At 35.3% G+C, this 23,225-nt stretch overlaps 1 protein-coding gene across 1 annotated transcript in view; it reads left to right on the top strand.

The window, feature by feature from the left end:
* The first annotated feature begins 794 nt into the window (after positions 1–794).
* Positions 795–23,225, top strand: part of GFRAL (GDNF family receptor alpha like) — a 63,169-nt gene continuing 40,738 nt past the window's right edge. Inside the window, exons 1-3 of the mRNA XM_070516722.1 lie at positions 795–816; positions 5,418–5,552; positions 13,627–13,779. Coding sequence (XP_070372823.1) covers positions 795–816; positions 5,418–5,552; positions 13,627–13,779 — 310 coding nt within the window. The remainder of the gene's footprint in view (positions 817–5,417; positions 5,553–13,626; positions 13,780–23,225) is intronic.

The raw sequence follows: 23,225 nt of genomic DNA, 5'->3' as shown, positions 1-23,225 counted from the left end.
ATTTTGGGGGGAGACACAAATATTCGGACCACAGCAATGCCTCTCATTGAAGCTGGGAGAAGAATAGTTGTCAAGTGATGAACACAAGTGACTGATTACCTTTCCAGTGGAACAGGGAATTCCTGCATCTCCACGAAGAGTCATTTCTTACACTGTCACTGTATTTGGAGGGTTCAAGGAGCTGTAGCTGAAGCAGCACAACTTCAAGCACACTGGGATTTGTGGCACACGTAGAGGGCATTTCTTGTTTGGGAAGATGAAGTAAAAACACCAGTTTGATTCTAGTGGAACTTGAATTCCCTATACATTTTCCTGGGCTGCTTATGCCTTTTCTCCCTTTCCATTTTCTCACATGACATAAAACTGCCTTAATGAAGCTAATTAATTTAGTGGAAACTGAACACGTTTGAGTGTCTAGGAAAATTGGGGGCTATACTTGGGAGGCTTTTACTCAGTTTAGTGTTCTAGTTGAAGGAGAAAAAAACCCTTTCCATGAGTGTGCAGAGTATGTATCATTTCTCTTAGCATCTGGCTTGAGGGCTTTCCTGGAAGCATAATATCTGAGATCAGTACACTCAGAAGAAAATAATTGAATTTGGACATAATTAGGAAAGTTCACAGCTCAGGAAAGATTGGTGAGGAAATGGTGAGATAGCAAGCTGACTTGAATCACTAATGCTCTTAGGAAGCGAGCGCAGAAGCTGAAGCCTTGTTCTGGACGGTTACTGTTAACAAGGTGGGTGGAGTAGATGCATCTGCCGTTCTTCCAGGTGAACGGCCCCAAGTTGTCCAGCATGATAGTCTTCATCTTCCTTGGTAAGTGACTTATGATTTTGGTTTATCCGAGTTCGTTACACCAATTCTTTGTGAACCGAAGGGTGTCCCATCCAACTTAACTGTCAATTAAGCTAACAGGGGCTTATAATATAAAGTATCAGTTACAAATTTATACTTTAACACAGTTTATTCCTTTTGCAAAAACGTACACTTGCTTTAACTCATTTGTAACTCTATAGAAAATGTACAATGAGAGAATTGTTTTAATCACTCAGGTTGCTTCTGTTGTATTGTATAGAATAACACGGTTACTTTGAGGTATTTATTAGGATTTGTGGAATTCACATATATACTAGAGCTTTTTCAAAATGAAACCTTCCAGTATCTATTTACAAGTTATAAGATGACAAATTTTGAATTATCTATTTTTCTTTGAAATTAAATTTAAGTGAGATTAATTTAAACCGTTCAGTTCCCCTAATTTTAAGGTGTTAATATTTACTAAGTAGGAGTCATCTAGTAGAGCAAAATAATACCACATAAAATGCTTCATTTTTCAGTTTTTTTGTGACCTCGAGATAAACTATGGACTTATCTCTCTTGTTTTGGGTTATGAATATATTGTAAGATGTTGGTGAAAAAGAATTTCTTTATACTTAAAGTAGAATCCATGAATATCTACTTGCTATATACCTTATTGAAAAAGCTATTATATTTTCTTTGACATTTAGTAGAATCTATAAATTGAATTTAGGAAAAGAGATAGTTATGATTGTAGGTGAATATTAATAATCCACTAGTTAAAACAAAGCCAGTATATTTTCTGCTAACTCTACACTAATAGATATTGATGAATACAGACATAAGGGTGGCAAGAAAACAAAGAAGGTTATTTCAAATTATATTGAACACAAAATGAAAGTCAAAATAAATCTAACCAGAGAAAATTAAGACAAGAATGAAAGGAGTCTTTCATATATTTTCAGTTTTCCTTTGGTTTAAATAATAGCAATTCAGTGTTCCAAAATTTTGCTCCTTGTATTTATTTTTAATAATATGTCCTTATTTCTATTCTTTATTATGATCTAGGAGACTTTGATTTTTATAGATCAGGGAGCAATATAACAGAATACACAAAATATATTACAAAGTCATCATGGCCCCACTTGAAAAGGCAATGATGGCCTCTGGTTTTCATCTTTCACTTCCAAATTAACCTTGACACTAGGTTGCATAAAGGAGGGAAACTATTTCTAACACTGTTAGAGTTCAAATTGTGCTGTTTCATAGGTTGAACCAGTATTTTCACATAGTGTGTTCTTCAGAATACTTGTTCAACATCATCTAAATAGGTCTTGTGACGCAGGAAAGTTCCATAGCAAAGAAAGTGGGACATAGTGAATTTTTAAAACAGAACATTTAATATCTTAATGAGCCTTATTCATCTTAAAAAGGGTGATATAATGTGTAACACTCTTCTTATTTATTTTAAAATTGAACTTGTTTTTCACTGAGCATTTCAAGAGAATCCTTGAAAATTCCTGTGTTAAATACATAGCCACAAACCATACTCAGAATGGATAAGACTTTGGAAAGCTAAAGGTATTTTGATTCCAGTGGGCCAAATCATGAAGATGGTTTTTCTAGTTGATTCAGCATTTTATCTGAGTGGATGGTGTGGAAAATCTTGTAAAATCAAGTCAATTATTGAACCCCAAATTTTAAATACAAAAGAAAATGAAATCAATTTGGGAAAGATAACATGTAAATTATCATTACACTCAGGTAACAATGAGGTTTTGATGATGTATCCAGGAGACCATCACCTATAAATTTCTTGAGGGAGCTATTCGTAAGATACAATGATTGATGGCAAATAAAATTCCAGTTTCTTATGAGTTTTGTTTCTGACATAACATCCCTCTCTGGTAAGCTGGATTCAAACAAATAAACTTGGGCCAGAATCGAAGGGGCTCCCTTTCTCTTCCTCTGGGCTTGCCAACCCAGGTCAGGATCTTGGCCAGATGAGGTTGTCCATGAACGTGTGACAAAACAGAAAGCTGATGTGTCAATTTCCACTCCAGCCCTCAACAAGAAAAACGTGACCGAGCCACACTCGTGGGCCTAATCTCCAAATGCAGTGACCCAGCACATAGTGCATACGACCCAGTCAGTTGTCGTGGATTCTCCTTAGGAGAAGAGGTTTGGAAAGAGGTAAGATAAACAAAAGATTTCAAGGCTTTACTTGAAGCCCATAACTCTATATTGTCACAAGTGATTCAAAATTAATATCATCTTTCCAAAAAATTCAAGTAAGTTTGTTCTCCTTAAGACATAGCTTGAGGTCTCTTGATTATAGTTACTATGCTGTCTCTATAACTCAGTTGTAATTCCCATATTTTTCTATGGGTTAAGCAAGTTTCAGTTTGCCTGCTTGCAGAATCAACTTGAGTAATTTGTCAAATATACTAAATTAACATTGCTACTTTCTTCATATTTTTGGAAAATATACTAAAACCTTTTCTCTTCTACCCAAAATAACTTGTAAATATCTGGAAGGTATTGTTTTTATTGAATATTATCAGTTATTTATGTATAGCTCATCTATAAACAACTATTCAAGATGGCGTAAGTCAACATACCATATCTATAATGCATCATTGTGTTTAATGATAGGAATACAGTTATGAATTACCCCTAATGCCTCCTCAGTAAAACCCCAGGACCCTGCGGTAGAGACGTGCACATAAATACACACTTTCATTACAGAATAGTAAATGCTATAGTTGGGGAAGTACCAAGATTGTAGTGAAACAGATGAGGGATGTTAAATTCAGTTTAGATGTAGGAAAAGAGATTGTTGAATTCAGGGGAGGTTTCCATAGAATAGGTAATTATTGTGTTGAGTCTTAAAAGACAAAAAAAGGTTATTCCCAGAGGAAAAAGAAAAGGAGTGCCTATACAGTAAATGCTACTAGTGGCTATACAGTAAAGCCTCCAAGGTACAAGACAGCATGGAGCATTTGGGAAGCTATAAATTCTTGAGGACCTTTGGATTGCACAGGATGAAGAATATGAGTCATATCACATTCTGTGAGATGCTGTGAGGGATCATTCAAAGGATGAAGCAGAGAAACAACAGGACTAGAATGGTGCATTAGGCAGTTTAGGGACTGTAAAGAATCTGTCTGAATAAGGGGAAACTGGAGGTAGACTGACCAACCATGCAAGAATAGATATGGGACAGCGAAGTTGAGGATGGACAAGGAGTGTATTGTGAATCCAAGTTTGGGTGTCTATGTGAATAGTAGAATTACTGATGACGTAGAATGGTCAACTAGGGACTGGTGACAATGAGGACAATACTAAACATATTATAGTTGGAAGAGTATCTGAAACATTTAGGTGGAGGTAATAGTTAGCATCCATAACTAGAATAATGGGAAATAATAGGATTAAATTATACATTTGAGAATCATTAGTCTAGAGATTTCAGTTAAAACCATGAGAGTACATGGAATTGCCCATAGAAAATGTAAAAATGAGAATGGGAAAAGTCTGAGGACAGAACGTAAGCTAAAAATATACTTTAACAGCAGAGTAAGACGATTCTGGATAGGATCTAGCTATGGTCAGAAAGTATCAAGCGGATAAGCATCAAGAAAACTAGAAGAGAGTGTTGCCAAAGGAAGAGAATTTCAAGAACAAAATGACAGCAAAATACCCAATGATAAAAGTAGGCAAGATGAAGTCTTAAACTATTAAATTTGATGTTATGGAGATGAATAGGACGTTTTTAAGAGCAATTTCAATGGAGCAATAGTCATAAAAATAAATTACAAGTTGAGGAATGAATAGGCAGTAAAAAAAGAGAGAGCAAATATAAATTCTTCAATTAAGAATCTTATGGAGTCTGCCCCGTTGCCGAGTGGTTACGTTCGAGTGCTCTGTTTGGCAGCCCAGGGTTTTGCCGGTTCACATCCTGGGTATGGACATAGCACCACTCATCAGGCCATGCAGAGGTGGCATCCCACACAGCTCAACCAGAGGCACTCACAACTAGAATATACAATATGTACTGAGGGGCTTTGGGGAGAAGAAGAAGAAGAAGAAGAAGAAGGAAGAAGAAGGAAGAAGAAGAAGGAAGAAGAAGAAAAGATTGGCAACAGATATTAGTTCTTAAATAGGAGGGCCTACCCAGTGGCATAGAGGTTAAGTTTGCACCCTCTGCTTTGGCGGCCCGGGGTTCACTGGTTCAGATCCTGGGTGCGGACCTATGCACCATTTATCAAACTGCACTGTGGCGGGCATCCCACGTATAAATTGGAGGAAGATAGGCACAGATGTTAGCTCAGGGCCAATCTTCCTCAGCAAAAAGAGGAGGATTGATGGTGGGTGTTAGCTCAGGGCTAATCTTCCTCAGAAAAAAAGAATAAAGAATCTCATATAGGAGGAATATAGATCTATAGCTAGACGCTCAGTTAAGATCTATTCCAGTTTTATAAAAATTTTATCACATTTTATTTTTCATAATTCTGCTCTTTATCATTAATAACTTAGATTTGAGATAAATAATTGCCATACTGTAATATTGCAAATTTGTTGCTGTTTTTGTTGTTTTGTTACTGTTGTTATTCAAGTTCTGGGGCTGTGCTTGGAAAAGGAATCCACTTCCCAAACCACTGATTGCAGATATTTAAGAGAGCAGTGCCTAAGTGATGCAAATGGATGTAAAAATGCATGGAGAATAATCGAAGATGCCTGCAATGTTTCAGGTAAAACAAGGTCTTTAAAGTAAACTCAAATGATTTAAATTTTTTTTAATCTTATTGAGGTCATAATAGTTTATAACATTGTGAAATTTCAGTTGTACACTATTATTTGTCAGTCTCCATATATATGTGCCCCTTTACCTCTCATTCACACTCCCCAACCACCTTCCCCTCTGGTAACCACTAATCTGTTCTCTTTGTCCATGTGTTTATCTTACACATATAAGTGACATCATACAGTGTTTGTTTATCTTTCTCTATCTGGTTTATTTCACTTAACATAATACCCTCAACGTCCATCCATGTTGCTGCAAATGGGATGATTTTGTCTTTTTTATGGCTGAGTAGTATTCCATTGTATATATACACCACATCTTCTTTATCCATCCAAGAAGCACTTGGGTTGCTTCTGCATCTTGGCTATTGTGAATAATGCTGCAATGAACATAGGGGTGCATAGGTCTCTTTTAATTGTTGATTTCAAGTTCTTGTGTAAATATCCAGTAGTCGGATAGCTGGGTCCTATGGTATTTGTATTTTTAATTTCTTGAGAAATTTCCATACTGTTTTCCATAGTGGCTGCACCAGTTTGCATTCCTACCAGCAGTGTATGAGGGTTTCCTTTTCTTCACATCCTCTCCAACATTTGTTGTTTTTTGTTTTGGTAATTATAGCCATTTTAACAGGTGTAAGGTGATATCTCATCACAGTTTTGATTTGCACTTCCCTAATGATTACTGATGTTGAACATCTTTTCATGTGACTGTTGGCCATCTGGATATCTTCTTTGGAAAAGTGTGTGTTCATATCCTCTGCCCAGTTTTTGATCGGGTTGTTTGATTTTTTGTTGTTGAGTTGTATAAGATCATTATATATTTTGGAGGTTAAACTTTTATCGAATATATAATTTGCAAATACTTTCTTCCATTTGGTGGGTTATCTTTTCATTTTTTTCCTGTTTTCCTTTGTGTTGCAGAAGCTCTTTAGTCTGATGAAGTCCTATGTCTCTATTTTTTCTTTTGTTTCCCTTGCCCAAGTAGACATAGTATTCAAAAAGATCCTTCTAAGACTGATGTCAAAGAGTGTACTGCTTGTACTTTCTTCTAGAGGTTTTATGGTTTCACATCTTGCTTTCAAGTCTTTAATCCATTTGGAGTTAATTCTTGTGTATGGTGAAAGATAATGGTCTACTTTCATTCTTTTGCATGTGGCTGTCCAGTTTTCCCAACACCGTTTATTGAAGAGACTTTCCTTTCTTCATTGTATGTTCTTAGCTCCTTTGTCAAAGATTAGCTGTCCACAGATGTGTGGTTTTATTTCTGGGCTTTCTATTCTGTTCCATTGATCTGTGTGTCTACTTTTGTACCAGTACCATGTTGTTTTGATCACTATAGCTTTGTAGCATATTTTGAAGCCAGGGATTGTGATGTCCCCAGCTTTGCTCTTTTTATCTCAGGATAGCTTTAGCTATTCAGAGTCTTTTGTTGCCCCATATGAATTTTAGGATTCTTTGTTCTATGTCCATGAAGAAAGTCATTGGGATTCTGATACGGATTGCTTTCAATGTGTAGATTGCTTTAGATAGTATGGACATTTTACCTACATTTATTCTTCCAATCCATGTGCATGGAATATCAGTCCATTTGTTTATGTCATCAGCAATTTCTTTCAATAACGTCTTAGAGTTTTTCACTGTAAAGGTCTTTCACATCCTTGGATAACTTTATTCCTAGATATTTTATTCGTTTTGTTGTGCTTGTAAATGGGATTATCTTCTTGAGTTCTCTTTCTGTTACTTTGTTATTAGAATATAGAAATGCAACTGATTTTCATAAGTTGATCTTGTACCCTACAACTTTGCTGTAGTTGTTGATTATTTCTAATAGTTTTCCAATGGATTTTTTAGAGTTTTTTATATATAAAATCATGTTGTCTGCAAACAGCAACAGTTTCATTTCTACATTGCCAATTTGGATACCTCTTATTTATTTTTCTTGCCTAATTGCTCTGGCCAAAACCTCCAATATTATGTTGAATAAGAGCGGTGAGAGCAGTCACCCTTGTCTTCTTCCTGTTCTTGGAGGGATGGCTTTCAGTTTTTCCCCATTGTGTATGATGTTGGCTCTGGGTTTGTCATATATAGCCTTTATTATGTTGAGGTACTTTCCCTCTGTACCCATTTTACTGAGAGGTTTTTTTTTTAAATCATAAATGAATGTTGGATCTTGTAAAATGCTTTCTCTGCATATATTGAAATGATCATGCGATTTTTATTCCTTGTTTTGTTAATGTGGTGTATCACATTGATTTGCAGATGTTGAACCATCCCTCCATCACTGCTACAAATCCCACTTGATCATGGTGTATGATCCTTTTAATGTATTGCTATATTCGGTTTGCCAAAATTTTGTTGAGGATTTTTGCATCTATGTTCATCAGCAATATTGGCCTGTAATTTTCCTTCTTTGTGCTGTCCTTGTCTAGCTTTGGGATCAGGGTGCTATTGGCCCCATAAAATGTGTTAGGAAGTGTTCTGTCTTCTTCAGTTTGTTTGAAATAGTTTGAGAAGGATACGTATTAAATCCTCTTTGAATGTTTGGTAGAATTCTCCAAAGAAGCCATCTGGTCATGGACATTTTTTTTTGCAGAGGTTTTTGATTACTGCTTCAATATCTTTACCCGTGATTGGTCTATTCAGATTCTCCGTCTCTTCTTGATTCAATTTTGGGAGGTTGTATGATTCTAGGAATTTATCCATTTCTTCTAGATTGTCCAATTTGTTGGCATGTAGTTTTTCATATTATTTCCTTATAAGTCCTTTGTATTTCTGTGGTATCCATTGTAATTTCTCCTTTTTCATTTCTAATTTTATTTATTTGAGCCTTCTCTCTTTTTTTCTTGGTGAGCTTGGCTAAGGGTTTGTCAATTTCGTTTATCTTTTCAAAGAACCAGCTCTTAGTTTCATTAATCCTTCCTACTGTTTGTTTGCTTTCAATTTCATTTATCTCTGTCCTAATTTATATTATTTCCCTCCTTCTGCTGACTTCAGGCTTTGTTTCTTCTTTTTCTAGTTCTGCTAGGTGTAGTTTAAGATTGCTTATTTGAGATTGTTCCTATTTGTTAAAGTGGAACGGTATTGCCATGAATTTCCCTCTTAGGACCATTTTTGCTGCTTCTCATATGAGTTTGTATGATGTCTTTTCATTTTCGTTTGTCTCCAGGTATTTTGTGATTTCTCCTTTGATTTCTTCAATGATTCTTTGGTTGTTCAGTAGCATGTTGTTTAGTCTCCACATATTTGTCACTTTCCCAGCTTTTGTCTTGTAGTTGATTACTAGTTTCATAGTGTTATGGTCAGAAACGATGTTTGATATGATTTCAATCTTCTTAAATTTATTGAGGCTTGTGTTTTTTCCCAACATATGGTCTATCTTTGTGAATGTTCTATGTAAACTTGAGAAGAATATGTATTCTGGCTTTTTTTGGATGGAGAGTCATATATGTATCTATGAAGTCCATCTGGTCATATTTTTGTTTAATTCCAATATATCCTTGTTGACTTTCTGTCTGGATGATCTATCTATTGATATAAGTGGGGTATTGAGGTCCCCTACTATTATTGTGTTGCTGTTAATTTCCCCTTTTAGGTCTGTTAGTAGTTGCTTTGTGTATTTTGGTGCTCCTATGTTAGGTGCGTAGATATTTATAAGAGTTATGTCCACTTGGTGGAGTGTCCCTTCTCTCGTTAAATACTGCCCTTCTTTGTCTCCCATTGCCTTTTTTGTCTTGAAGTCTACCTTGTCTGAGAAAAGTATAGCAACACCTGTTTTTGTGTGTGTGTGTGCATGTGAGGAAGATTGTCCCTGAGCTAACAACACCTGTTGCCAATCTTCCTCTTTTTGCTTGAGGAAGATTGTCCCAGAGATAACATCTGTGCTAATCTTCCTCTATTTTCTGTATGTGGGATGCCACCACACCATGGCTTGACGAGCGCACACCTGCTTTCTTTTGTTTGCTGTTAACTTTGAGTGTCATCTTCCAACCTTTGCTCTAAGACTGTGTTTGTCTGTAGAGTGGAAATGTGTTTCCTGGGGTCAGCATGTTGTTGTGTCTTGTTTTTCGATCCATCCAGCCACTCTGTGTCTTTTGGTTGGAGAATTCAATCCGGTTACAATTAGAGTGATTATTGATATATGAGGGCTTAGTGTTGTCATTTTATCACTTGTTTTCTGGTTCTGTATTTCCCTTTTATCTCATCCTATGTATTTCCAACTGCCAATTCAGTTTGGTGCTTCTTTATGATGGTTTTCTCTTTATTTATCATTTGTGTCTCTGTTCTGATTTTTTGTTTAGTGGTTACCGTGATGTTTGTATAAAAGATCTCATAGGTGAGATAGTCCATTTTCTGATAGCCTCTTATTTCAATAGACTAAGCATGTTCCATCCCTTTCTTTTCCCCATCTAAGTTGCTGTTGTCACAGCTTATTCCATTTTGTGTTCTGAGCTGGTGGTTAAAATGAAGTGATTATTGTTATTTTTGATATTTTCCTTCCCTTTATCTTTAATGTTATAATTAAGTCTTGGGTGATCTGTTCCGATAAAGAGCTGCAATTTTCTGATTTTATCTGTCTATGTATCTCCTTTCTCAAGGCTTTTAAACTCTTTCTTTTTCCTTTCAGGCATGAGGGCCTTCTCGATCATTTCATGTAGGGGGGTCTTGTGGTGATGAACTCCCTCAGCTTTTATTTATCTGGGAAATTTTTATTTCTCCACCTTATCTGAAGTATGTTTTCACTGGATAGAGTATTCTTGGCTGAAAGATTTTGTCTTTCAGAATTTTGAATATGTCATTCAACTCTCTCCTAGGCTATAAGTTTTCTCCTGAGAAATCCACTAAAATCCTCATAAGGGTTCCTTTTTAGGTTATTTTCTTCTGCCTTGCTGCCCTTAATGTTTTTTCTTTGTCATTGACTTGCCAGTTTTACTAACATATGTCTTAGAGAAGGTCTTTTTACATTGACGTAATTAAGAATTCTATTATTTTCATTTACTTGTCATTCCAACTTCTTCCCCAGGTTTGGGAAGAAGTCCTCAGCTATTATTTCTTTGAACAAGCTCTCTGCTCTTTTCTCCCTCTCTTCTCCTTCTGGGATACCTATAATCCTTATGTTGCATTTCCTCATCGAGTTGGATATTTCTCAGAGAATTTTTTCATTTCTTTTTCATCTTAGTTCTCTTTGCTTCTCCATCTGAAGCTTTTCTATGTTTCTGTACCTCAAATTACTAATTCTGTCTTCCATAATATCAGCTCTGTTATATAAGGACTCCAGATCTTTCTTTATCTCATTCATGGTTTTTCATCTCCAACATTTCTGATTGTTTTTATTTTATAGTTTCAATCTGTTTTGTGAAGAATTCCCTCTGTTCATTAATTGTATTCCTGACTTCATTGAACTGTCTTTCTCAAATTTCTTGTAACTTGTTGAGTTTTTTTTATGATAGCTATTTCGAATTCTCTGTCATTTAGATTGTCAGATTTCTGTGGCTTCAGGATTGATTTCTGGGTACTTGTCATTTTCCTTCTGATCTGGGACATTGGTATGTCTCTTCATGCTATATGATGGCGGGGACTTGTGCTATCACATGGTCCTAGTATCTGGTTGCAGACTCCACCTACTACCACTGAGGAGAGGAGCAGAAGCTGTGTGTTCTGAGCCCACTGTGATCCATGGCAGCTGTGTCTGTCCTTTGGAAGCTGTGCTGACAGGGCCTATCTGTATTTGCCCACTGGCTGCCACTGCTTTACCCACGTAGGAATGCAGGTGCTCTGGCCGACCAGCCAAGTTGGTGCATCAAGCAGGTGGGGGGGGGGAGGGGTGCTTTCTTTTACATGTGCAATCCTGGCACTCCTACTATGCATTCACTATCTGTCCTCTTGGGCTGCTCTGCTTGGTGATGATACCCCTGCAATTGCTTAGCCTCCTTGGTGTGCAGCTTCCCCACAGGCTGGGAGGCAACTCCAGAAGTGAAGACATTCCCATAGATGGCTGACCTCACCCTGCCTCCTCTCAGAGTTGCATGCTGGGTGCTGTGTGTGGTCCCGTACCCTAGATCACTGCTCTTCAGGGAAGGAAAGGAGATCCCCTTACTTCCGTCCATTGCCTCCCGAGGAGTCTAGCACCTCCACCTTCAGATGTACGGCTGCATGGATCTCTCAGACATCTTGTATTGTGTGTGTGTCCTCTTTTGATTTATGAATGTCCTTTTCATTTTTCCTTGTGGGCAAGAGACTAAGGGAAGAGCTAACTCCACGATGATGCTGATGTCACTCCAAATGGTTTCTTTTTATTGAGTTAAACTAGGATTTGATATTTTCTCTCACTAGCCTAGGAACTAAGATTGTTTTGTTCTAAATACTTTCAAATACCTATCAAACTTGATATTCAAGGGATTCACCTTTAATTGCTTGTTAGTGAATTTAGTTACAAAAGGGTACTATTAGTTAATCAAGGGCCCTGACACATTGAGATTGAGGGCAGCTTTATGCAAGATTTCAGATTATTTTTTTACTTATCTCACCATGTATAATGCTACAATGATATACATACTTCTCAGAAGCATGGCAACAATTTTTCAAATAAAATATTCTTTTGCTTATATGTTAATATATCAATGATAAAAATAGAAAGATATAATAAACTTTTCAAAAAATTGTATTCTAACATGATGGCAAGTTTTGTCATCCTGTATTATGAATATTATAATACCATAAAAACCTGATAACTTTTCTGGAAGTTTCAGTAAGAGAAATCCAAAAATAAAAATATGTTCTTCCATGACTCACTTTGTTTCTCCATTCATTTCAGGGTGAGTAAATTCTGTACTGCTCATGTCCTTGCCCATCTGCATGTGCTTCCTCTGTTTCCCAAAAGATGTTAGGTGTGGTGTGTTGGGTTGAGAGGCAGCAACCTATAATTCTGACGATGCTGATGTTCACAATCTCCATCATCAGGGCTCCTGCCCAACTACATGATCTCAAAGAATGACACAGGACACAGAGGAAGGAAGTGAGATTTCCTTCTCTTCTCTGCCCTTGAGGGAGTATATGGAATGTTCATACTCCAAAGAAAATTACAGCTCTCTAATCCAACATTCTTCTTACTGTTCAGGAAAAGAATTTCAGAGACATAATTTGCTCAAAGTAACACAATTTTAAGATGAGAATAGAGAACAATGACCCAAAAGATCTTTTATTTGTTTTGATGATGAAGCTCTTTGTTATGTTATGTAGTACAATTTAAGAAGTATTGTTAAAATATTGCATTCAGTGTGTCATAAATTATAGCGTATTTATTTCAGTATACAAATAGCAACTCATTTGTAGTGAATTGCAAGATTTGCATAATTATCCCACACATGAAGCTGAAATAGAAATATTCTCAAATACACAAATGAAATGAACTCAAGTAGTTTTATTCAGAAAAATGAATAAGAGAAAGTTGTTGGGTAGATGAATATGGCTTTTTAAATTAAGAAAGAAGATGAAATATTGGTAATTATGAAAGACTCATTATTCAATAGTATTTATCAAGTGTTTTCTAAGTGTCAAGACCACTTCATTTCCCATGATAAATTTAGAGTTACCTGCACATCTCTTATTATAATGTTAGAATAACATGTAAAATCAAATAGCAGATTAAGACAAAATAGCTAATAAAATAGCTAAACTGACAAAATGGCTAATATTCCAGAACATTCTGGTCACTTCATATAAAGGAAGCCTTGATTATTATTGAAAAGCAAAAATTGGCATTCTAAGTGGAGATAAAGCTACTTTAAAATACAGAAAGTTTTACTCTAAATTTTTGAAGTAAATATTGGAGAAAAAGACAGTAAATGATAGATTTTTGTTTGCTTAAAAAGTCCCTTATATGGACATCTTACAGCAACCCCAGATAATCTTACTATAACAAAGAATTACTCAGATTAATGGGTTAAAAGCATTTTGGGCAGAGGGCCTCAAAAACTCTATTCAGATTAATATCTGAGGTGTTAACTGTTTACCTGTGAAATCTAGGTAACACTTGCAAGATGAAGGATTCATCAAGGTGTAACGTGAGCATCCAGTCCTTTGTGGAAAGCAATGGCCAATTTAAAGATTGTCTCTGCACTGATGACCTCTATTGTACTGTTAACAAATTGCTTGGAAAAAAACGCATCAATGAATCAGGTAATACATTGTTATATGGAATATTTACAGTCATGAAAAAGAAAAACACAATTTCAAAAGTAACCACATCTATGTAATTTGATCAATTCTCTTTTTGATAACAATTAATTCTTCATATAATTTAAGGTTCTATGAGCTGTAGATCTCAGTAAGTGCATAATATAGTTCTCTAATTGCTATCCACAATTTCAAGCTTCATTCAATTATAATCCATTAGAATTACAGATTCAGTCATTCAATGTGTATATTTGTGGGGCTCATTATGGCTTTGCACAAGACCTCAATGATAGAAGACAAGTAAGATATCATTTCTGTTGTTAAAGAACTCCAGGTCTCCTAAGAAAGACCTAAACATAACCACTTACCTAGAATTATAAATGCCTTTGGATAGGAGCATTTAATATGCATTTATTTACTTCCTACTCAAGGTGCCAGGCAAACGCTAAAGTAGTGGTAAGCAAAATAATCTGCATGTGCCTTGAGAGCACATAGATTTTCCAAGGGACATGTGAGATCGAATAGTTCTAAAGTGATCAATTTCCGGGTCCTTAATGTCCCTATGTACTCTCTCTGAAAAGCGGTCAGGTTGGAAATGCACCTGTTATCATAGAGTACTCACCTCTTCTTTCACAATCAACCTTCTCCCACTTTATAGGAGTTAGGTTTAACTTTCATATATCTTGAATGGTCCCATTGTTGAACCCCTCCAATCATTTATGGTGAACTCATTTGGTAATTTTCTTCTTGTTCTTTTGAGGAAGATTACCTCTGAGATAATGTCCACTGCCAATCCTCCTCTTTTTGCTGAGGAAGATTGGCCATGAGCTAATATTTGTGCCCATCTTACTCTACCTTATATGTGGGATGCCTGCCACACATGGCTTCATAAGCAGTGCATAGGTCCATACCTGGGATCTGAACCAGTGAACCCCTGGCTGCTGAAGCAGAGCATATGAACTTAACTGCTAAGTCACCAGGCTGGCCCCTCATTGGACAATTTTCTGTTACGTAAGTTTGCCTTTTCCAAAATTTCATATAAATGGAATTACGTAACATGCGGCCTTTTGAGCCTGATTTCTTTTATTTACCATAATGCATTTGAGATTCATCATTTTACGCATAAGTTCTGTTTTTTGAGGAGTAGTTTCCATTATATGGTTATATCACAGCTTGACTATCCATTCTCCTTTGAAAGTTATTTGCATTATTTCCAGATTTTTAGAGATTAGAAATAAAGCTGCCATAAATATTCATATACAAGATTTATATAAATGTAGGTTTTTATTTTTCTTGGGTAAGAAATTATTGGGTCATATGGTAAAGTGTATGTTTAATTTATAAAAAGCTTTCATTCTGTATTTCAGATTTGATCTAATAATCAATGTATGAAAGTTCCAGTTGCTCAACATTCTCAGCAGCACTTGATTTTTTTTTTTTGGCTTTCTAATACATATTTAGTGATATCACACTGTGGTTTTAATTTGCACTTAAATAATAATAATGTTGAGCGTATCTTCATGTGCTTATGTGTCATCTCTTTATATTATTTGGTAAATTGTCTCCTCAAAATTTTCCCCATTTTTAAATTGAACTTTGGCGTTTTTCTTGAGTTTTAAGAGTTGTTTCTCTATACTGAATAGTATCTATCAAAATATGTGTTTTGTAGACTATATTTCCCAGTATATATCTTTCATTTTCTTAAGTGTCTTTCAAAAAACAGAATTTATCATTATTATTATTTTTATGGATCATGGCTTTGATGTTGCATTTAAGAAATTTTTACCCAACCCAAATTCACAAAGACTTTCTCATATGGTCTAGAAGTTGTGTAGTTTAGGTTTTACATTTAGGTCTTTGGAACATTTCAAGTTAATTTTTGCATATGGTGCAAGCAATGGGTGGTATTTGATTTTTTTTCCGTATGGATATCCGATGGTACCACTATATTTGCCGAAGAGACTGTCAGTTTCACCTTTCTCAAAAATCATTTGGTTGTATATTAGTGGTTTTATTTCTAGACTTTCTTTTCTCTCCAATGATCTATATTTCCGTACTTCTGCGAATACTTTACTCTTACTGTAGCTTTATAGGATGTCTTGAAATCAAGCAGTGTAATTCTTTTAACTTTATTCTTTTTAAAAATTGTCTTAGTTATTCTCCTTCTTTGCTTTTCCATATGAATTTTACAATCAGCTTGTCATTGTCTACAAAAAATCCTGCTGGCATTTTGTTTCGACTTACATTGAAACTGTAGATAAATTTGGGTAGATTGACATTTTCACTATACGAGTTTTAAAATCCATGAACATGGTACTTCTTTCCATTTAGTTAGGACTTCTTTGATTTCTTTTATCATTATTTTATAGTTTTCAGTCAATAGTTATTGCAGACATTTTGTTAAGATTTATACAAATGTACGTCACTTTTTTGATACTATGGAAAATGGTAATTTATTTTACATTTTAATTTCCAATTAATCATATCTAGTATATAGAAATACAGTTGATATTTTATATGGACTTTATATCCTGTGACTTGCTCAACTCAATTATTAGTTCTAGTAATTTTCTTTTCCAGAATGTATAGGATTTTCTATGTGGACAACCTTTATCTGTGAATAGAGAGAATTTTATTTCTCCCTTTCTAATCTATAGGCTTTTATTTCTTTTCCTTGCTCTATCATTCCGAGTAGGACTTTCAGGATCATTGGGAGTGGCCATCCTTGCCTTTTTACCTATGTTAGGGGGAATGCATTCAGTTTTGCACCATAAAGAGTGGGTTTTCAGCAGTGCTTTCTTCGCAAATTCCCTTTATCAGGCTGAGGAAATTCCTTTTTATTTCTGGTTTGCTTAGAGCTTTTTATCAGGAATGGATAAATGGATGTTAAATTTTGCAAATGTTTTTTCTGCCTCTATTGAAATTATTATGTTTTTACTACTTTAGTTTTTTATATGGCAAATTTTATTGTTGATGTTTGAATGTGGGATCCAATCCTTCATTCCGAGGCTACATTCTGCTCAATCATGACGTATTACTAATTTTATATATTTCTGGATTTTCAATTTGCTAATATTTTGTTGAGAGTTTTTAATCTATGTTCATAAAGGATATTGGCATGTTGTTTTCTTTTTTATAATGTGTTTGTCTGGTTTTGTGGCCTGGGTAATGCTGTTCTTTTAAAATGAGTTGGGGGGTATTTCTTCCTCTTCTTTATGCTAGAACAGTAAACAAATAATTGGCATCATTTCTTCCTTAAATGTTTGATTCAACTCACCAATGAAGATATCTGTGCCATTCTTCATCGGAAGATTTTAAATGTTCAATGTGTTTAATTGTTATGAAACTGTTCTGCTTGTTTATTTCTTCTTGAGTGAGCTTTGATAGTCTGTGTCTTTCAATAAACTTGCCCATTTGTTGGATTTATGCTGAATTTTTATTTTTAGAATTTCCATTTTATTCCTTCTTTTTGTTTCTATCTCTCTGCTAAGTTGCTCCTAATAGTCCCAAACTGTCTTTCAAATGTTTGTGGGATTTGTAGTAATGTCTTCTCTTTCCTTCAGATACTGGTAATTTGTATCCTGTCTGTCTCTGTGTGTTTCTGTCTTTCTCTCTCTGTCTCCGTCGTCTCTTTCTCTCTTACTCTCTCTCTCTCTCTCAGTTTTGCTGTTTATTATTTCTTTTATTGTCTTTGGTTTGACTTGAAGTAGCTCTTCACTTTCTATTTTCTTAAGATAAAAGCTTATATCACTGATTGGAAGTTTCCTTCTTTCCTCATATAAGCATTTTATTATATGAAGTTCCTTCTAAGTGCTGTTTTAGTTACATTCACAAATTTTAATATGTCGTGTTTTCATTTTTATTCAATTCAAAATATTTTCTCATTTCCCTTGTGATCTCCTCTTTGATTCATGGCTTATTCATAATACTATTGTTTAATTTCTGAGCATTTGATGATTTCCCAGATATCTTTGCTATTTATTTCTAATTTCAGCCTCATTAGAGAACATATTTTATATAGTCAATTCTTAATGACAATGATCATTGCTATATATCACTTGGATATTGTGATGCATATACACTCACAGAGTACTTGAAGTTACAGAGGAAGAAATAATGATGACTCAGCAGGCTTCACAGAGGAATGGTAGACTTGGGGCTTGTTGGGTACCTTGAATTCATTTGGGAGACAAAATAAAATGTACATTCTAAACAGAGGAAACAGAATAAAACAGAGCACATTTGAGGAGCAAGAAATCCTTTGTTAAGCTGAATTGTAGAATGGAGGAGCATTAGGTGATGAGGCTAGAAAGAAACCAGATGTTTATACAAAGGAGGAAAGCTGAACTTACATATCTTTCTAAAGAGATTAGACTTTGAACTTGTTATGATGAGCTGCTAATGCATTTTAAACAGAGGGAATGCAGAATCAGCTTTTCAAAGGATATCACAGGCAGTGGTGTAGAGGATGGAATGGAGGGGAGGGAAAGATGCAGGCCAGGGACATAGTTAAAAAACCGTCGGGATAAATTGGGACAGAGGTGATATATGCCTAAACTAACACTCTGGTGCTAAGGACTATAAGGAAAAGACATAGTTAAGAAAAATTTCTGAATTATAATCAATAGGAATTGTGACAGCTGGATTCGAAGAGTATGAAATGTATTAATCTTGTTGTACAAGTTGCTAGCTTAGGACAAGGGTCTTGCTGTACATTGAGACAGAAAAGAAAGAATCAAGTGCAGGGTTGGGGACAGAAGTGATGAGTTATATTTTGGAGACATTGCATCTGGGACATGCTTTAGAACGTTCAAAATGTTAGCATTTTAAGTTTCACATGATAAAAAAAAGTAGTTTAAAAAAAAACAAATGAAGGAAGCTGCCACATCTAACTGGCATTTGGAAACGTGGATCTTGCACTGAAGAGAGTAATCCAAAATAGCTATTCAGATTTTGGAGTTAAATTTTATAAGAAGTAGATAAAAACATGAAGGAGGATAAGATTGGCTGGGAAAGGATATAAAGTGAGAAAAGATATACAGTGAGAATAACATATTTTGATAACAACATTTATGATCTAGTTGAAGAAACCAAAAAGAAGGTGTTAAAAACAGAAAAAGAAAGCACAGAAAGAATTTTTGAAGCCAATGAAGCAGAGAAGGACATGGAAAAAACAGTGAACAATTACAAATGCCAAGAAGAAGTCACATAGGATAGGGACTGAAATGTATGAGTTAGCTAATTAGTAGGCCTTTACTAGTTTTAGATTGAAGTGGGATGAAATGAAAGCATATTGAAATACTAAAAATATTTCTTGGCTTTTGTTTCAAGATGATGAGACAATTTAATTTACATCTCAATAGGCATTTTTATCATACCAAGTTTTGACAAAATATAGTTACCAGTCAACAGGTACATACAAATTTAGGGCAGTTAAACTGAAATCAGTTCACATATTTAAACCATCTTTTTCTATAGTAGATACTTATTAAATGCTACTATGCGGTAACATTGATAAGCCAGGAATATAAAAACCCTGTAGAAAAGAAGAGCTACACGGTCTCACAAGTGCACTTCATGATGGACCTGCCCTGGTTGTTATGCTTACAAACAGCATTAGCTGATTGCTTATGATTTAGCTTAGAGTGAGAAAGGAAGTGATCATTGAAATCTTACCATTCATCCTATCTCAACTGCAGCATCCTCCACAAATTCTCTGATCATCGCTCCAACAAGACATGACCTCTCTTTCTGTCTCCTTTGCATTCCCAAAATGTTCCGCAGCATATATAGGCATGCAGTTTTCTGTGCATCAATAGGTTGTAACTTTCCTGAGCAAACCAGCTTTGGCATTTCTATCTTTCTTTTTTTTTTTTCTTAAGATGATAAAGCATTCCACCTAGTGCTTGACTCGCAGTAAATAATAAATATATAATGTAAGTATTTTTAATTTTTAAGCATATTTTGAGCATCTAAATCGTATATCCATTCACAAAATATTTATTATTCAGTTAATGTGTGTAGACATTGTATAAATGCTGGAGGATGGATGCAAAGATGGATATGACAGTCCCTGCTCTTGATTAGCTGAAAACATAATAGAGTAAAATTGACATTTAGCCAGATTATTTAATTAGTCTAGCTTATTAAATATATATATATGCATACATATCATGTATGTATATTATACAATAGGTTGACATTTAAACAGTTTTACCAGTTATGTCAAAATATATAAAATTAACAATATAATAGAATTAATTATATGAAGATAGTATTCATTCATGTGCATGCTGTTCATGCAAGCTTGCATATGCTAGCCAAAAGGGATAGAAGAGATGGTGTCTGTACTGGTATAGGAGCCTGATTTACATAATTATAACACTCCATGGCCAGCCATTATTTGAGAAATGTAGAAAAATGCTACAGCAGTGTGTGCTTCAGAGTACATGCAGTTCAGAGGCTACTCTGAATGGTGCTCTTAAGGATGCCCCAGCAGTTTTTAAGTAAACATTTTCATGGCGTGAAATTGATTATATTATCTTTATTGTGCATAAGTATGAGGCATTTGTAAAAACTAAGTTGTAAGAAAACTCATTTAATAAAGCAACATTTTTTTTTAAAGAGTGACACCTAAGCTGGCATGTGTTGCCAATCTTCGTTTTTTTTTTTCTCTTCTTCTTCTCCCCGAAGCTTCCAGTACATAGTTGTATATTCTAGTTGTAGGTCCTTCTGGTTGTGCTATGTGAGACGCCACCTCAGCATGGCCTGCTGAGCGGTGCCATGTCCACATCCAAGATCTGAACTGGCAAAACCCTGGGCCACTGAAGTGGAGCACACGAATTTAACCACATGGTCAAGGGCTGGCTCCAAAGTAATCATTCTTTTTAAAGAGCAGAATACCCTAGAAAAAAAAAGTGACTTTGGGACGAATGTCAGTGTGAAGGTAGTTTTCGTTGTGGAGATCCACTTAAAGTGCCTCATGAAGCTAAGACATTCAGAAGTAGAGCGCGCACTTCTGAAGCCTATGTTAAGCTTCCTTCGAGTCTAATATTGAAGTTGTTTTTATCTTCTTTCTATAAAGTTTATATAATTATTGGCTTATTGGAACTATCTAACAGAATATGCATTCTCAGTGAGACATATAACCTCAAAGGGGTGAAAATTGATAGCGGGGAGTGGACAAAAAAACTCTTACTCTTTACAAGGTATACCTACGGTTCTTAAACAGATATGCAGAATGTCCATGGAATTAAAATTTCACAAGCAGGTAGGAGAATTAGGAAAAACTGTCTAAAAAGATTTGTTAAGAGTGAAATAATGAAAAAAAGTGGAGAAGAACTTCAGTGTAGGTACATTTCTAGGAACAAATGGAAATTCATGAAAATTTATGCAAGAGAAATAGTGAATTATAATTATTTAAAGTTACACACGATTTCTACCAATTGTCACCAAAATATAATGAAAAGACAAAAGTAAATGATAAAAATGAAATATCACTAAAAGAAATAGAACATTACCATTGTATGGTTACATACACTGTAAATAATCAGTGTTTTTTATTTTAATTTTAAAAATTCAAGATTATTTATAACAACCCTCTTGAAATAATTTTTTAATGATTTTTAAAGATAATAGATATTGGAATATTTATAAAAGATATGTCTATATACTTGTTAGAAAACATTAAAGGTCATAAATAAATGAACTTATTTAATTTTTAGTTAACTTTTTTTTTTGCTTTATTCCTAGAAGAATCAGCAGTGTCCTCAGATTTGGCTTTACAATCAAATATCACACAATGGCTCCAACAGAAAGATACATCACTAACGGTTGAGAAAAACAGTGACTGTGTCATGGCAGCACACATCTGCCAGGAATCTGAACACTGCCCTCTACTATATGAGAAGTTTAAGAAAACCTGTAGGAGGGAATCAGAACAATGCAAGACCCTGGATGGACGCTACCTGTGTGCAGCTTTAAGAGAAAATCTGAAAGAAACAATCTTGTGGAATTGTCAGTGCAATGACTCTTCAAATGTAGAGTGCATTGAAATTTGGAAAAGTTTGTTTGAAGACATTTGTGTACAGGATGCTCAAATAAACCAAGTTCCAGCCTTCCAGGAAGACTACGAAGATGGATTCAACCAGGATGTTGTTTCAGGTTGGTATCAAAAGAAGAATTTAGGAACATTAAGTATAATCCCAAATCTGAGTTAATTAAAGAATATTTCATTTCTGATTCCAACTCTGTCATTTCTTCCTGTGTTTCTTCTAGAAAATTAAAATAAAAAGTTAATACTATGACTATGTCCAAAAGTTATTATGAAGAAAGAGGCAAATGCTAAAAGGTTTTAGCATAATGTTAATTTTATTCATTCATTCATTGAACAAATACTTATGAGGCATTTACAATGTGCTAGGTCTTGTGCAGCAGGGTTAAAAAACAAAAACAAAAAACCCATCCTTCATTCAAGGAGCTTATTATTTTTTAGGGGATTTAAAAATTAAAGAAATAGATCAACTGTGGTAAGTGATGATTATTTATTTACTTAATAGACATTTCTTTTGAGTGCCTACCATGTCCCCGGCCATGTTCTAAGACCTGGGGAAAAAGCAGTAAACAAAACAAAAAATCACTGCTCCCTAGGAGTTTACATGCTAAATGGAAGAGTGTCTCGAGTCAGTTTCCCCGGAAACAGACTCTGAGACAGAAGTTGCACACACAAAATGTATTGGGCTGAGGACTCAGGAACAAGAGCTAGAAGGAAGTGAGGAAAACAGGATTCAATGAGGGGAGACATTGAAATGCAGTACAATTGCCACAGCAAACTTAGTTGATTCCACAGGAAGCTTGGACCTGGAAGGACTTTCCAGAGATGTAACCCATTGAGGCTAGGGAGCTAATCCTTGAACCCCTCCTATGAACTAGTCCTTAGATATGAGCCGTCCGGTGGAAAAGTCTGTAACCTTGAGTGTGGCAACTGTCTTTGGATGAGGGCAGTGCCTGGAAGAGGACTAGTGTGAGCCATAACCCAACAATACTCCCAGCAGCTGGGAAAATGAGTACCCAGATTACTAAAGGGGGGATCTTGGGAGTGGGCCACAGTATCCAGTACAAGAACAAAGAGAAAATTAACAGGGTAAATGATTCTAAGATATAGATTTTAAACAGTATGAGCACTAAGGAGAAAATTGAAATCGGTAGGGGAGAAAAGAGATCTGAGTGAGAGATTTGGAATTTTAATAGGATGGTCAGAAAGTTGCTCTGAAGAAATTATTGTTTGAGTAAAGATGAAAAGAGGTCAGGAAATGAACCATGCGGATATCTGGGGAAAGAAAACTTAAGGCAGAAGAAACAGTGAGTTGAAGATCCTGAGCTGGGAATATGTCTGGAGGTTTGAGGCAGAGCAAAGAGGACACCGTGGCTAGAGCTGAGGGAGCGAGGGA

The sequence above is a fragment of the Equus asinus genome, chromosome 8, assembly GCF_041296235.1.
Source record: "Equus asinus isolate D_3611 breed Donkey chromosome 8, EquAss-T2T_v2, whole genome shotgun sequence".
NCBI lineage: Eukaryota > Metazoa > Chordata > Mammalia > Perissodactyla > Equidae > Equus > Equus asinus.
This window is presented reverse-complemented; position numbering and strand designations above follow the sequence as displayed.